Source organism: Motacilla alba, chromosome 6, assembly GCF_015832195.1.
Source record: "Motacilla alba alba isolate MOTALB_02 chromosome 6, Motacilla_alba_V1.0_pri, whole genome shotgun sequence".
NCBI lineage: Eukaryota > Metazoa > Chordata > Aves > Passeriformes > Motacillidae > Motacilla > Motacilla alba.
Genome location: NC_052021.1, coordinates 15170638 through 15188125, shown reverse-complemented (window position 1 = coordinate 15188125; position 17488 = coordinate 15170638). Strand labels below are relative to the sequence as shown.

The window sequence follows — 17488 nt, the reverse complement described above, 5'->3', positions numbered from 1 at the left end:
CCAGCAAAAGTGACAAAATGTTCCAGAATTTCACGTCTCCTGACAATTTATTTTGTATAGTTACTGTGGAGACAAGAGATCAAAGACGTTTCCCCAAATACGATTGCAATAACTTCCATTTTTGCCGGATGATCTTACGGTGTGTTTTGCTGAAGCTGTTTTGAAATGTGCTTGTGATGTTCTATGCGGCAGTGTTAAACATCAGCCAGAGTTCCAAACAGAATCCTCAGGATGTGTCAAGTTCTGTATGTAATTCTACAGCCAGTCCTGAGACAAAACACTCACCTAGGCCTAAAGTGACAGGAACTGTCCAAATACCTCAGTCAGTCTCTTTCCTCTGCCAGACTCTTGCGTGTCTGGACTTGATGCTGCAGGTACCACGGTGGGTGAAGAATTAATATATACTGAGCAGTGGCCATGTCCTGAGGCAAAAGGGAGGAACAGCTCTTCCCAGAAAGAGTAATTGCAGTTCTCAGTGTGCCCCAGTGGCAGTAGAGCAAGGACTTAATCTCTCAAGAACATTCTCTAAATCTCCATCTTGGTATTGCTCTTTCATTTTTCAGGATAAAATCAAAATTTTCAGTGCAGGAAAAAAGCTTTCCCTGCCATTTTCCCCATGCTAGTTTTTCCTAGAAAGCTGATGACTTTATTGGCTTGGATATGTTCTTTGAGCATGGCTGAAATTTCTCAGTAGCTGTAACATTTGTCTGTAGCTTTCTTTTTGCTCTAAAGAGTGTTAAAATAATTTGTAGAGAAGGCAAATTAAGGTACATGAAATCCCTGACAACTATCTATTTAGGTTTCTGTAAACTGGACTATCCTGTATTAAGCCCTTGGGTGCAGAGACAGGTGATGAGAGAGATGTAGCTTTTAGACTACATTCATTTAGGTTGCAGCAATAATATGAAATCATTACTTCAGCCTAGCCTGTCACAAGCAGAAACACATCTATAAAGTTGTCTGAAAGGAAAATGGAATACATTTAAAACTATATATTTTTAATAAATCAGAGAGATTTTAACTGATATGTAAGACTTGCTGTTAGTTTCCTTATAATTTCTAAACAGGAACAGTGTGGATTTTATTACATTATGATACACCAGTCTTTTTCTGTGTCTCCCTATGAATGATGACAAGGTCAATTCTTAGCATTTTGGAGACAGTTAAATATTTAATATCAATCAAGATTTAATACAGTCTCAGAACTTTCAGTTCCTTCCTTTTGGAGAATTTTGTTGCTTGAAGGTAATATTCTGGGCTGACTTTGTGGTTTGTGGGATCTTCACTGACAAATAAATGTCTTTTGCTCTGTCTTAGTTGATTTTTTTTGATGTGGCATTTATTTCTTTGTACTAGAGATACTAAAATAATTGTATTTTAGAGACTCTGTTTTCATTTGTTCCTTTTGGAGATAGAAATAGAACAGATGTAATATGGGAACAGAGTTGTAATTCAGTTATGAAATGTACTTTGTGTTAATGGAGCCCAGCATAGGTTGTACGTTTTCAGTGTAATGCTACTGTGTTTGTTAGTGTATTCAGAGTATTAACAGGTATTTTATTGTAGGTGTAGAGCCTATTGAAGTTCATCCTGATGGCTTTTTATGAGTCTGCCTTCTCTGAGAATGCAATGAATAGTGTGTTTTCAAGTGTAAATTGAGTAGCTGGCAGTGCTATTCATATATGGAAAACAGGGAGTCTTTATTTGGAAGAAATCATCAATATTTAGAAGAAATATATCAATCTGAGGGTTGCATGAGCAACCACACTACTGTGCCTTCTCTGAATTAGATATATATCTATATATATCTGTATGTATGTGTATATATATAAAATTCTCAAAGCAGGGCTCCTCAGGGGCAGGGAAAGTATTTGGGGATTTTCAGTACTAGTGGTGACAGGATCTGTCCTAGAACTGGTACAAGTTGGTCCGAACAATAAATTTTAAAGTGATAATAGCAAATAATTGTGGGTAAAAGGAAAAGAAAATGAGCCCTTGAGTTTAGATTATGTACATCTTACTTTAGTTGGTGTTTTTCAGTAAGTTTTATGCAAGTGAAACTTTAAGACATGACTGTGGAAACTGGTTTGTCTTTTTAATCAAAATTAATTAAACAGCAAATGAGTGTTTATTTCTGGTTGAAGAAAATAGGTATGTAAATATTAGAGGGTCATTTCAGAACAGGAATAATGCAAGAAGAGCTAGGAAAACTAAAGAAGTGGCTTAAATATTCGAGGCTCAAAGGAATAATAGTAATGGAGTATGTTAAGAGTTCAGTCTGTAAGGAGAAAACCTATTGTTTTGCACAAATTGAATTAATATTTTATCCCTTGATAAAGTTACTAAAGGTCAACAAAATGTATTTTTACTGGTACAACGAGTCTAGAATTCAGAGTACCAATTTAAAAAAAAGTACAGAGTGTCTACAGCTTTTGAAAAGGTAGTCAGAAAAATGTTTTTTGGTCATAATTTTTAAAACATTTATATCTCCATACAGCAAGTGTTTAGCTGTCTTAAACTTTTAGCTCCCTAGCTTGTAATTAAGGAAACTTTTTTGACAAGGCCACTTCTATATGCTTAAGTCCAGAGTGATAGGGCTGACCCTATTAAATGATCATAGTTTTTCGCAGTCTGGTGATTAACAGGCTTTGAACTTTCCTGGCTTTCTTAATCCCTTTTAATCATTTAAACCTATTATTGTTTTGACTTCAATTTCAAAAGCCCTTTAAATCTGTCTTACAATATTAATAGCTGATTAAAGTCCTGATTTCCAACCATATTATCAGTGGGACGTCTTACCTTATTACACTGAATAATTCAGAAACAACTAGGAAAATATTGATCAAGGGTGAAAGGAAAAAACATCAGAAAAACTGGACCTAGTAATTTTTATATTCAAAGTAGTGATCATATCCATGTGTTAAGTGGAGGAAACAAAATTTATGCTTTAATTTATGATATGAATAACTGTATTTCTTTTTTCTTTCAGGTTTCAATAGTGTCATTTTAAGCTAATTCTGTGTTGACATTTAAATCCATAATCCATCTTTCATAATAAGTAATGTGTTAAAAAATTTCTGCTAATATTTTTTGAATCCCTTTCACTCAGAAATTCCAACTTTTTTTTCTGAAGAGGAGAAGTTTGTATAGGGAGTCATGCAGCCAAATAAGACTCCAGTCATAATAATAGACAGGAACTGAGTAAAAAGGAAAACACTAGAAATTTGCTCCATGTGTTCTCCAAGGTGGTCCTTCATTCTCTCAGCTCTGACATATCTATTCCCATAGCAAGGTTTAAAGTCTGGAATTTTTTTAAAATGAAGTGCCCAGTACCAATGGTTTGAGTTGCAGTTAATTTTTTCCCTAAGCAGATGCTTTTGTTTAGTTAAGCAGTGCGGTTCTCTGCTAGTCAATGTACGCGCCCTTTCCCAAACCGAACTAGGTTCTTTGTCATTGATAACTATGAAGTAATTTATTTCCTATTAAATATGAAGTAATTTATTTTTTCTGAAGTAATTAGTTTTCTACATTCTGCAGAATTTAAGATTGAAGTATCTTAACCTTCTGTTGCTATTTTTTCAAGTCTCCTTCCCACTACCACTAGTGTGTGCTTTAATCCTACCTACAGTTCTTCTTCTGAAGCTGAACACTTTAGTTACAAGTTTGTTTTTTTTTGTTTAAAAATTGAAGAAAATGAAATAATTAGTGAGGCTGACAGCTCACTCTGGGGTATTTTTGCTAATTTTTGTTTTGTTTGTTTGCTTGTTCCTGTTTCTGGGTTGTAGAAGTTCATTGCTGTCTTAAATGCTTGGTGTGAGTTGGAAGCTCAGGTTGAATTTGTTACAGTTCATAACACCTCATTTCCCCTCTCCCCAGATGGAGATGCCTTTAACCCCATTCATATTTTTATGCTTTCAATTTACTTATTTACTCTTACTGTCTGCTAGAATGCTGTGTTGTCATGACATACCCGTGCCAGTCTCCTGTCATCTGTGGGTTTCATCAGTTCCTTCTGTGCTTAAGGCCAGATCACTCATGGATGTGTGGCATAGTGTTGGGTCTAGCACTGATCCATGTTGAAATCAGTCTGATTTATGCATTCTCTCACAGTTCTGATATTTTCCCAAAGAAACGTCTGAAAGGTATTTTAAGCAGTTTCCTCTTTTGTTGGTATAAATGGACCCTTGCAAAACTTTTTTCTGGAAGCAGGCTTTCTTTGGGGTTGTATTGTTATTGTACAGTCTGTCTTTAATATTTCAGTTTTTCAGGGATGGCAATCTGGACTTTTATATTTGTCAACAAAGCAGTATCTATTGAGTAAGGAATTTTTCTAAAATGGTCTAACCCATTACAAGATCATCCTTTAAGTAAGAGTGAATAATAATGAGCTCTCACTGAACCCAGAAATTAGTGTAGAAAAGGTCTCTGTTTTGCTGTCAACTTGAGGCCAGGAAGGAATGTGAAAAGATAGGGAGGACCAGCTGCCCTGTTATAGAATAACAGAGAGGCTAAAGAGGGGAAGAAACTTTGAGGGGATGGAGAGTGTGGTACATTTCAGATTGTGAAACTGGGAGACTAAGCAACAGTGGAATCTACCGGGGAAAAAAAAGGAACTGTATTAAACTGGTGGAGTAAAAACAGTGCAAGTCAGTCAAGACAGTGGGACTTTCAGAATATGAATCAAAGACCTTTACTGTTTGGGTCTGTCTTTTTTTTTTTAATGGAGGGGAAAAAACATGTCTTAAATATTTGGACTAAGGTCCTTGTATCTGCCAGTTACAGAAAACTTTAATTTTGCTTAGCTGGTTTCATCTGGTCCATGATGAATTGGGCTGCTAAACTTACATACCGGGTGTGGTCTGGGTTGTGGATTTTTTTGTTTTTGTCTGGATTTAGAAAATTCACAGCCCTTGAATCTGGTTTAGCAAGCTCAAAGTAATAATCCAAACACATACAAGTCATGATACTCACACTGTGTTTGTGTGCATGGGAAAGATTATTGGGCTAGTAGGATGAGTAAGGCTACATTAGATTTACCTGAAACTTCTAAGCAGCTGTAGCCTTGTCAAAAATGCAGAAATACTTCAAGTGCTATTTTACTACTGTAGGAAAAGCAGTTTCCTTACTGCTTTTTGATCTCTGTGTAGATCAAGTCAGAAGAAATGGAGTTAGCACTTATGGCAGCATTACTTATTCTGTCTGATGAATTGCAGATGGAACTTGAGAAACGGGCTGACCTTCTGTACCCATCCCCCATAAATCGGAGGCGTTAGAAATATTTTGTGAGCTGGACTTGCTGTGTGCATTGGCTTGGAAATGCTCATGAGGATGCCGTGTTGTAGCAGGTTCACACATGGCTGATGATCTCGTGGGATGTGAGAACTGCATAGAAATCAGTCAATATACTCTGAAAAAGAACACGTGAATACAATGTCCCAGAGATGCCTTTTTCTAGTTTTGACAAGATTAATAATTATGAAAAATTTAAAAAAAAAGACTGTGGTTCCTTTTTTTCTTTAGACTAGTGAAGGTAGCCTTAACATCACTTGGAAGTTGAAGTAACACAATTGCTGAATCATTCTTATACAACCTTCTTTAGATTAATCTGAAATACAATAAGACTATAGGGAAATCCTTAAGGTTCCTTAATGACTTCTTTGAAAATTTATGAAGAAATGCTTCTGCTGAGCTCTGTCTTAACAGGTATCTTCTTTTATTGATGAAGCATAGCCTAGTATAAATAAAATCTACCTGTCTTGTCCTCTTAGTGCAACCAATGCGTGTTGGGTGTCTGATGGAGAAAACACACTCTGTTCCTTTTTTTGATGACTTTTCTGCAAAGTTCAAAGAACAGGTTGGAAATCTGTCCTTTCATGTATTGAATTTTTAATCAATCTGGGGAATACTTAAAGCAGTAAGTGCAGCAAAGCATGTCAAATACAATAAGCTTATGGAATAGCAAAGCCCAAGTGCATTTAAAGGTGAGTAAGGTTAGTCAGAGCCATGTACTGAGGCAAGAAGTTTGTATTTATTTGTACATCAACCAAAGCAGAGGAATATCTGTGCAGATATATATTTAGGGCTTCCTGGAATGCTTTACTGTCCCAGATTTGTGTCATAGAAATAGTTTAAATATAGGGGTTTTTTTGCTGACTACTCACATTGATGGTTAATGCTTAGAAAAATACTTCTATCTCTAGTGTCTTTTCTTCACAAGTACTCTTAAAATAGTGATCCAAATATTACTGTCATACATGTGCAGTTTTTCATAGTTCCTTGTCTGCATTTCATCTTGGCTCTTCTGGTCCAAGCAGCATATATATGTGTGTGCTAATTTTCATTTTGATATCTGTGCAATTATTACTTATTTTTTGCTTAGATTGGTGGATTCAAGTAAAAATTTAAAAGGTGACTTAATTTTCAAGCTATGAAGATCTATTGCCATTTTTTAAACCTGTTTGGTCATCACCAGTTTCATTTTGGGCTTTTGGACAGGTGAATTTTACCATCTTTTCAGGAAGTTTTTGATAGAGAAAATCTGATTTTGATATATGTTTGGAGTTTATCAGCAGTGCATATTTCATGCAGGCTATGTTTTCTTTTTAATTTGGTTAAGGCTTTGTGAAATTGGATGCTGCCTGAAAGGAACTGTGCCTTATGGCTGTTTGTTACATTAAAAATATTTCTGTAAAAATGCCCACTAGTGTCCAAGTACATGAATTTTCATTATGTCTTGTATGAGAAGCTGGGAAATAAAAAATCCTGGAGTTGTAAGATTACTATTTTAGAAGGATCATTAAAATACATTACAGAAGTTGAACTTGAAAGTTTTGGTATGCTTAAAAATGAAAAACAGGCATATAATACAAATTAGACATTTTGGCAGAAATTGAAATTGAGATGATAAACTTGCAGGTGAATGCTAGGCAAGTTCTTCAATGGTCATGAAGAAGTGTATATACCACCTTTTAACCACTGTAACCAAATGGAATGTATTGGTCAGAGTTGTACTTCTAGCTGTTGGAATAGATCTCTTCCAAGTGGCCGTAGCATTTTTTTCATAGAGTGTATTTTGGTGTACTTAGAGCAAATTTCCTCAACACCATCTGGCTCCCCAATACCATGTCCTCAGAATGCCTGCAATAATGTTTTAGTCTGGGTCTGTTGCTTTATTTCCAGGCTTGTGGAGAGGAAAAATATTTGAGATTTCTATAGCTGTGAATTTATAATTAGTTGTGCCTTTGTTTATTGATTGAATACAAGCACATGAGATTTCTCATTTGTTCTAGTAAGTTAAATGTGTAAACATGTCTTTTTGTGGCGTCAGAAAGAATACTGTCTAAAAGAATTATCTTGACATTGGAAAAGTTATTGTATAGCACTGTGGAACTTACAGTTTAAACTGTCATTAGAGATGGACGATAGCGTTGTAGTTTCTGTTAGCACCTATCTGTAGCTGGGACACTTAGCTTTGGTTAGAATAGGGTGTGTTGGAGTGGCCATGTTACAATGACTTCTAGAGGTTAAACCCAGCTGCTGTGGCTTAAGAAGGTTCATAAGGAGCTGCGTTTGGGAAGAAGCTCTCTCAGAGCCGGCAGTCTTGCGCAGGGTGCAGCGATGCGAGGGGCTGTCAGAAGCCATCAGCTGTGATGCTCAGAGGCCGGGTGTGTACGGGCAGCGGCAGCTGCGCAGCCCCGTGCGCAGGGGCAGCTGTGCACTGTGGAAATCGTGCAGTCCAACCCTTTGCTGCCCAGCTTTACAGACAGCTGCCTTTCTGAAAGGGTGTCTGGAACATTGGCTGCTCTTCCAATAGATGAAATGTTTGTGAAGGACAATTCAAAGGGCTTTAATGTATCATTTTTGAAAGGCGCTGCAGCATGTTCTGACACTTACCTACGGTCAGGCTGTAGACTCTTCTGCATGTTTTTACTCTTAAGCCTCCTTTTTTAAATAGGACCTCAAGCGGTGATGAAGAAACTCTTAACATTTTGAAACTATCACAGTGTGCTACTGGATAGTTGAAAAGAATAATAATTATTTTGTGTTCTAGGATGTGTTGAACTTCAGACTACTTGAATTTCAGAGTGGAAAAAAATGAAGTTGTGATCACTCCTTTGCTTACTTCCATAGCATATATGGCTCTCTTCTACTCACTAGTTTAATATCAGGCAATTAACTCTATAGTATATACACAATTCATTGTTCTGGTTGCTTAGAGGATTTAGATGTCCTTATTTTAAATTTTTTGACTGCTTATCTTTGGCTTCAATTTTGCACTTAGTATTGTTAGCTCCTAAATATCCTTTAGAGAAATTCTGACAAATCTAACCTTCATTAGTTAGGAAGACCCAACTGGTGCTTATCAATCTTGCCTCTGAAGCATTTTCCCTATGTTGGGAAAATATTACCTAAACTGCTCACTGTGCTAGTTGCACATTTAAATTTATTAAATAGTTCAGCAGCTGTGTATGAAATATAATATACGTCTTAATGCAAAAGTACTCATAAAAATTTGAACTCTACAAGCATCTCCCTTTGTGGGAAGTTTTCTTTGACAACTTGCTATCAAAGCAATGTCTTTAGGGATCAAGGAAGAATATTTTAAGAAAACTGTTTTCACAGTAAAAAAGGTGGTGGTCATGAAAAAGATGATGTAAGCTGAGGTTCACCAAATGAACCATTCTGCAAACCTTAGGCGTAGCAATTGTGTCCCTCCCAGCCCCTCTGTGGTATGTCAGTAACATAGCCCAAAATCACACATCTGTTGAACAGCATTCCCCTTATGTTACATGATTTCTGAAGTAGCTGAATTACTAGGCTGAGTAAGTAGTGATACGTTTTATTTGTTTGAGTTTTTTCCCCTCTAAATAATTGTGGGGGTAAAATTGTGGTTAAAAAAAAAAAAGGTGTAGTAACAAATATTCTGGAAGCTTTGAAAAGCTCAAAGATAGATTTTGTTTCTCAGCAGAGAACATTATATACAGTTAAAGCTGAAATAGTCTGACTACTGGTAGAGGAAAAGCATTCAGCTTAATTTTTAATGAAGAATCTCTGTGACTTTCTGTGGGTATATTTGTTAATGGGCAAAATTATCTCCATTTGCAAAATGGATTGCATATTAGTGTATCTGTCTATGACAGATAAATCCTCTGGACAAAGACCTGATTTCATTTTAAGTCAGATTGCAAGTTTCATAAGAAGAGATAGTGTCCTTTCACTTCTGAAAGATGTTCCTTTTAGAATTTCCTGGTAACTCACTGCGTTTTCTCTGATACATGAGTATTTTCTATCAGTGAAATTCATATTAAGACATGACAAATGGAGATATCGGGGAGGTGTAGCAGCATTATGAAGAGACTGGTATTGGGCTAGACCCTTTTTCATGTAAGAAAAAGAGCCTGATACTGTTGATTACAGAAAACATTAAGTTGGAAGTAAATGTAAGATTGTAACAGTAAAAATCAGTGTCTTAAAGACTGACAGGATGGTAAAGTATGAAGAAGACAGCAATTAAACAAGTGACCTAAATCTAAACCAGGAAACCCTGCCTACCCTGTATCAAATGTGAGCCCTGCACTTGGAAGGAGAACATGGATGAACCACTGTATCCTGATTGGGAATGTCTACACCAAGGATTTAGCAGCAAAGTGGATAAATGGATTCAAGTCAGCATGGTAGTGTAGCAAATAACCTGGGGAAGTATCTGTGTTTGTAAACAATAAAAGTCAGTCAGTCAGTGTCTTGTATGTCTGGGGGCAATGAGTGCTAGTGAGCTTGAGAAGGTGTCCAGCATTGCATTTTCAATGGATGCTGAAAATATGAGTTTCAGAGAGTATCATCAGAAAATGCTGTAAGAAATAGAGAAAGGATATTTTGCCTATTTGTTATAAACAAAAATAATTTTGCAAGATAGATTGAGTGTAGTTGTCGGTGACCAGAATCTTTCCTCAGGAGGAATAACTTAGGGTTCTGCAGTTGTCTAGAGCAAGGAACAAACACAGAGGACAAAGGAGCAGTGGGAACCTTCAGCAGTGTGAGCACAGCTGTCCAATGGACACTTGACTTCTAGCTGCTTACATTATGAATTATTCTCTTACAAACCAATCAACCAAAAACCCACCAAATGCAAGAGAAAAAACCAAACCCCACAGAACACTATAGCAATTTATTTTGAAATGTCAGAAGATTTTACTCTGATGCAGAACAAAAGTGAGGTCGCTCCTTAAAGCTTTTCCACAGTGAGTGACAGGGCAGGCTGCAGCATGGCTGGCAGTAGGCCTTCCTGGCAGAGACTGCATTCTCTTTTCCCTCTGATCAGGCAGTGTTGGCAACCTATTCTGTTAAATCAACTATTAGGTTAAGCTAGCAAAGAAAGTTTCTTTGTCTCAAGCACTCCCTTTTATCAGAGGTTGCTTGTATGGACTGCGAAAGTTTCCCTAAATAACCTGTCGTTAAAGTATATTTTTTCCTACAGAAATATTTTGGTATTTATTTTAATATTTTTATTTGGTACAGGTACTACAGCCACATTTATTGTTTCTATTGTCTGTAATCTTCCCTTTCATGTTTTGGCAGATTCAAATTGTAAGATCAATGTATGGGTTATGGTATGAAGTGCTGTGATTTTTGGTAAATAGTGTCAGCCAAAGTATCTAGTGGAGTTTGAAGCCAAGATATAAAGCAAAATTTTATAAGATGTTAAGTTTACTTTGATAAACACATTATAAGTTTTTAGAAAGTTTTGGGACTGTCTTTGCAATACCTGTGGTATCTGAATCAACAAACACATAGTTTAATAATTTGAAACTGTAAAACTTAATTTTATGGTCATATTCTCATGTGAGTAACTGCTTTGTGTTTTTTCTTTCTTTTTTTCTCCCCAAGGTATGGGCTGAAGCCAAATGACCAAATTTTGGCAGAGGAGAAGCACAAAGAACTGTAAGCTTTTCTGTGATGATATACATGCATGTTACCTATATACTTTTTAATGTATATACATGTCTTACTGTTAAATACCTGAAGCAAAAATGTTAGCTTTTGCTCTTTAGTATTTAGTCTGCTATAAATTGCAAAGTTTGTCTGAAGACTAATTGTTACAAAAAGAGATTGAAGAATCTTTTTTCATTAATTTATTTAAAAAATTCTTTAATTAACAGCAGTTGGCACAAATGCAATTTAAATACCCCATTTAAATGTTCATCCTAAATGCCTAGGTTCATTTCTAAATTAGATACAGATTTCTAGGATTACTTTCACATTTCTTGTTTTCAGGGTAGAGATACTGGGTAATTTGGTCCATTTTGTGTTCATTTACAGTCTAAGATATAAAAATAACACCGCTTTTTTTCCCTTACTGGTTTAAACTTTAGGCACTTGCACACTGTCTGTTTCCATTACTACATTAGCATTGTTTTGCATTATTTTGCATTTTTTCATGATACACCCAGAAGACTGATGGAGTTTATCCTAATGTAAAATAATGCATCTGTTCCAGATGAATTCACATCTATAGCTATCAAGTTTTCCCATATTAAATTGTGGATGTTTTTAGAAAGGTCAAAGATTTCAAACAGTAAAAATGTATTCTAGTAACAAGGATTTAATTCGTCTGGAAAAGATTTTTTTCCCAAAAGGCTTAGTGATTGAATTACTAACCAAATGTCCCATGTTCTTTCAGAGGATGGAAAAAGACATTTAACTTAGGTTAGTACATCATGGTAATGTACCTGTGACATTAAAACTGCTTGAGCTCCAGGCGAGAGACAGAGGCAGCATCAGTTTTCTTTGATGAATGATAAGATTTGTTTTATGCTAAGTACACTCTCTAGTGATAGAGCACTTATGGACAGCATAGCTTTGATTAACCCATTAACCTATTTTGGATGCTGTGAGCTAGAAGTATTAAAAGTACTGCAGAAAAAATGCAGAGGGGTTAAACACAAGGTAAATCACATGCAGGTCTGTATTTTGGACAGTGCAAGTTGTACTGTGTACACAAGCTTTATTTGTTCATTAGGTACTGATTAAACTGAGCCTTTTGATGTGAGATATTTCATTTGAAGTACTTATCTTTTAGCTTTTTATTATAGGTATATTGCATATTAGTTAATTGCATGTTTGTTATTGATATGTTTACAGCATAGTCACTTCTTTAATGGAGGATTGAACTAATTTTATTAAAGTAGTTCTTTATTAAATTTTGTTTAATACAGAAAGTTGAGTAAAACTCAAGATTTACACGGATAACTGCAACAGAAGCCCTTCTTTGGTGTTCTGTTGTACACACTGCATTAGCTCCTGAGATGATTTATTTGTTGTTGGGTATAATGAAAGAGGTTGAACATGCTTTTGCCACTGATCTTGTCATCTTGAATGTCACTGGATACTTGACCAGGGAAAAACTCCTGGAGGTCAGTGTCACGTTGTTTTCAGGAGAGACCTTTGGAACATTTCGAATGCTGTGTACTCTTCTCCTTGGACCATGAGAACACAACAGATTGCACATTGTTGAACTTCAGAGCACTTTCAGTCCTTCAAGCTAAATTCACTGATTTAACTTAATAGATGAGTTGTTAGATACTAATAATAACTGATAATTAAACTTTTCTGATGTTTAAGTAGACCTTTATATTTAAAAGAAATGCCAGTTCTAAGAAACATGAAAGACAACTTACCACTTGGGTAACTGTTGCTGAAGTGATTGTAAACTTATTCTTAGGTAATAACAATTAAGTGCCTTATAATTAAGGCGCTCTACAAAGTTAGTTTCTACATATTACTGTTCAGTTCCAAAATCCTCCTACTTAAATTAATTTATCTTTCAGTCTTTGAAATGTCAGAAGCTTTTGTATTGTCCTAGCTTTTGTATAGCCCTAGTAGTAAAGAAGACTTCTTTTGGCATTCTTCATCTAAAATCCATCATGGTGATTTGTCTGACTGTCAAATGTCCTTCAGTTTCTCAGAGACACTTCAGTATAGCTGTTGTTCATAAAAATGTAAATTTTGTTCATTTTGTATTGAATTTTGTAATGAATTCCTTACCTCCAAAGGTAACTGAGCCTGCTACCCTGACTTGGCTTGATCCTTTAGTCCTTGAGTCTTAGTTATCTAGAGAGAGAAGCACAGCCACTAAGAGTGGCATTGGTTTACAGGCATGGCATCGTGCTTAATTTCTATTTTAAGCACTAAGGTATGAAAGATCACCTTTTTTTTTTTTTTTTCCCCTGCATTCAATTCACTGCAACTGTAGCAGCCTTCTAAATTTGTCTTTTCATTTTGTGTACACTTCATTTGTTTAACAGGAATTTATTAGCACTAAAGCTGTTAAGTTTGTGCATATATGCATTCTTTTCAGAATTTACCTGGAAATATCTCCTCCTTCCCCACCCCAATCAATTTCTGAATGTGCCTTGTGATGGATGGAGGGTACTGTCCCACAGCTCAACCTGTTTCCATTAAAACTAGCAGGTTAGTTAGAGCCATCAGCACTGGTGATCAAGCCAAGCCATGCCCATGTTGTAGGGAATCAGAGGAGCAGCACTCTTATTTTCAGTGGCGAGTCTGCTGTTCTGCAGCGGGAATAACAAAGCTGGCACCTTCTGTTTGCATTGGTGTTTTACAAGGGAAGTATGCATTTGTGGCTCAAGGGATGTCGTGCAGATGTTTCCCACCTTCCCTAACCCAGCTAATCCCCCTCAGCTCAGTCCTGCAGGACTGCTAGGGAAACTTGGACGTAATAACATTGGTGAGGTCTTAATGTTGCATATATTTTTTTCTCCTTCTGAGAACAATAAAAAAAATATAAACTCTGAGACAAACAAAAATATTTCTCCTGACCCTTTGTATGGTCCTTTTACAGGAGTTGTTTCTATTTTTAATTCTCAGAATTGGCTTGATTTGCTTTAACTGAAGGTCATATTAGCAAGTATAGACTTGTGTATGGTGTTGCCTAGGCTGATTTTTTTTTTTACCATGGTTCCACATCAAAAGTTTTTTAGGAGAATAAATTTAGGCTAGGTGCAGCCAGCGATGGGGTGTGATGCAAGTTGTCTTGATATTAAAGTAGGAATACTTTAATACAGAGTTCATCTTCACTGTGTAGGATAAGTGTTGCCAGAGGAGTTGGGGTTTCTACTAATATTTTCTTCTACTAAACCAGGGGTTGTTAGCCAAATTTTGGTAGCTCGACTAGCTTGTATGAATACAGGCGACTGAAGTATAGTCCCTGTGAGTTTTAAAAACATTGTTTGGAATTCAGTAATACCACTGAGTCTGTAAGCAATGCTTCAGAACACTTGTTTTAGTGCAGCTTTGACTGACTCCTCCTTGAACAGTTTTATAAACTTTTGTTTAGGCAGTTTTGTCTGTGATGGGACACTTATGAAAGTTAGTAGAGGAGAGAGTAATAAATGTGGAATCCATATTGTGTTTCTCATTTTTTAAGCTTTCTTTTTCAAAGATCAAGACCATGAAGTGAGGGAGAAGATGAATATCAGCTTTCTTTCTCTTCAGTCAGTTTTTGATGTGTTGGTCAGAAGGGAGAGAGCAGATGTGTTGCTCTGCTGCAAGTTGGCTGAGGGGGATTGATTTAGCTGAGACAGATTTCATTCTTACCTGCACACTTGCTATTTTTCATAGTGAAACTGAACACGGGAGAGAGGAACTCTTAAATTTGAAGACAGCTGTTTGGGTGACTGATGGAGTTTTGATTTACCTCTAACATCTGTCAGGAGGTGGTGTGTGTGTATTTTCTGGTTTTGCTTAGGCAATATAGATATTTAAGTGGAAGGGTCATTCTTGGAGTCATAATAGGGATGTTTGGGGAATACAGGGGGCCTCTATTGCTTGGGAAAGAGTAGAGAAATCTACAGTAGGGATTTAGAAGTAGTCTGGGTATGTCAGAGAGCTTGAGGATCTCAAAGGGATTAGAACCATGTTACGGGAATGTTGAGAGCAGTTTCCTTGTATTTCGGGGCAGGGGTCTACCCCGTGTTAGTCACTGTCTATCACAGTGCTTCAGTACAAAAGCTAAGGGACTCGACCCCAAGCACAATTAGAGTGCAACCATGTGTCATTGATAGTTCATCTTGCAGGGAGGGAGACATGAATTCTGGGCTACCAGAGAGACGCAGCTGTCCATCTAACGCTTTTGGAGACGGCCGAGTGTTCTGTGCCACTAGAGGGGGCAGGTTATCTTCGCTAGCACTCGCAGAAATCCTACCCACTGTGTGGGGTTTAGGATTTGTCCTGTTGGGCTGAAGTCTCTCTAAAATACCTTTGCTTTTTATCCATCCTCTTTCTCCCCTAAAGCTAAAAAAAGAGGGTAGACAGTTGTTTGTGGAAGCAGGGGAAAGAGAGAGTAAAATATCAGAAATAGGAATCTTTAAGTCTTTTGTTGGCCTTCTCAACAAATGCTGGCAATATATGTGATTTGTATGGATGAGGTGATATATGAATCTGTCACAGCTGTTGAGTTACTTGATATAATATGCCTCACTTGTAATTACATTTGAGTGGATTAATATATATTATGAAATATGATTTGGCAATGAATTAATGTGGAAAACTGTTATGGCAGTTATAACAAGGCACCCAGATTCATGAAAAAACCTGCCGGCTCCCACCTTTGCACGACTTTATTTTAGATTTCTTCCTCATTTTTTTAATCAAGTATCATATTTACCTGTCTCCTGGTGTAGAGTTTTGTCCGAAAGCTTCCATAAAAATCTCTACTGTGCAACTGATACTCACTTTTACAAAATCAAATATTTTTAGAGTTTTTAGAGGAAAACTCTTAAACTTCTCTCTTTAATGAATAAATAGTAATTCAGAATGACTAGTCTCTTAAGTTGCCACTTTTTCCCAAGCAAATATATTTCTGTGTATATTGACTCTGATTGTTCCATGACATGTAATTAAGTACTTCTTTAATTAAACTTCTATTAAGTACTTGAGAAATCTGTAGAGTAAGAATCTGGATGATGTGCTGCCAATATTTGAGAAACTTGTAAGGAATGAGCTTGATGGCTGGGAAGAGCTCTGTACTGATCTGGAATGTTTTCTTAATCCAGTTCCTTGAGTTGTTGGCTCCCTCTGTAGAAACTACTTTAAATTGCAGCTTGATTTCCCTAGAATTGTTTTGTCACTTCTGTGTAATATATATGCACACACATAAAAGCTTGAGTCAGATATACCAAAAGAATGATTTATGGTTAGCTACAGAATTTCTATTACAGATTCCTCCCTCTGTATTTTTTTCCTTCATTTTTCTGTGTGTCCACCCTTCATGCAATTATTTTGAATTACAGCACCAATGCAAATTAGCAGTATAGAAATCAGCTTATGAAATTCTCGGTAACAGGCAGTCCTGCAAAAAATTTCTACACGTTAAGGTACCAAGTTAGCGGAATACTTCTAACTTCTTTCATGGAACAGTCTTTACATATGCTTAAATTTAAAATCAAAAATTTCAAGTTAGTTTTAGTATATAATTTCATTTTGCATCCTACTATTGGAAATGTTAAATAAGTAATCTGCGCAATACTTGTACAGCGTGGTAAGCAGATTGCATCAGTATTTTAAAACTGTGTGTATGTATCAGTACAGTGTTTTAATTGAGCCTTCTGCCTCTGTTCATGTTCCTTTGTGTGTATAGTACATTAAAGCCCAACTTTGCTATGTGCCTTTAAAGGCTCTATTAGAATAGTCTCTATTGTTAAATGGCTCCTGGAAATCAGTGTCAATTCATTCTTGTATGGCACAGTGCTTATTTGATGTAAAATAGAAGAAAACTTCTGATAATAGCTATGGCTGGAAGTTAAGAGCAAGGCTTATGTTCCTCTAGGGAGCTTGGTTTTGAAGCCTGAGATGCTTCTCTGAGGCTGTTGTGTGATACAACACTTCTATGGTAGTGGGAAGGAGGAGTGCTGGAGGGGGAAGAGAAGGATGGTTATGAAAGCCAATGGAGAATCCAAAATAGTTTATGTATGTGACATACAAGGTGTAAAAACAGCTGCTAAAGGATTGAAGCTTTATTTGGTTAAAAATTGCCAATGTCAGATTGACTGTTCTTCTGTAGTCTTGCTCTTAATTGCCTATATTAATTTTTCTTCTCTTACCTTCAGTAGAGGTTTTCTTGTGTCACCCGCTTTGATTACCACGGCCTTATCATAGGTGGTACAGAAGAGATATCAAAAGATCCTTCAAGGGAAAGATGTTTTCTAATATTCCAGCTCAAATTTCATCACTTACAGGAACTCTCACAGTACTGATTATTGAGTTAAATTGATCTCTCATAATGATTTCTTACTTTGACAATTTGTGCAGGAATAGGTGGACTGATATGGACCACCTATTTGGTTCTTCTGTGTAGTGAGCTAGTGAGGCCAGGTTACTCTGTTTTTCTTCTTGATAATATTCCTGACAGTGATTACTGTTCCTCAGTGTGTACTAGACATACATGCTTTTAAAGCAAGGAAATAATGTTTTT

At 36.4% G+C, this 17488-nt stretch overlaps 1 protein-coding gene across 2 annotated transcripts in view; it reads left to right on the top strand.

Moving 5' to 3' along the window:
• ADK (adenosine kinase) overlaps positions 1 to 17488 on the top strand; it is a 271173-nt gene that overhangs the window by 23398 nt on the left and 230287 nt on the right. For both annotated transcript variants that reach the window (XM_038141147.1, XM_038141148.1), the window contains exon 3: positions 10885 to 10938. In XM_038141147.1, the coding sequence (XP_037997075.1) occupies positions 10885 to 10938 (54 nt within the window). The remainder of the gene's footprint in view (positions 1 to 10884; positions 10939 to 17488) is intronic.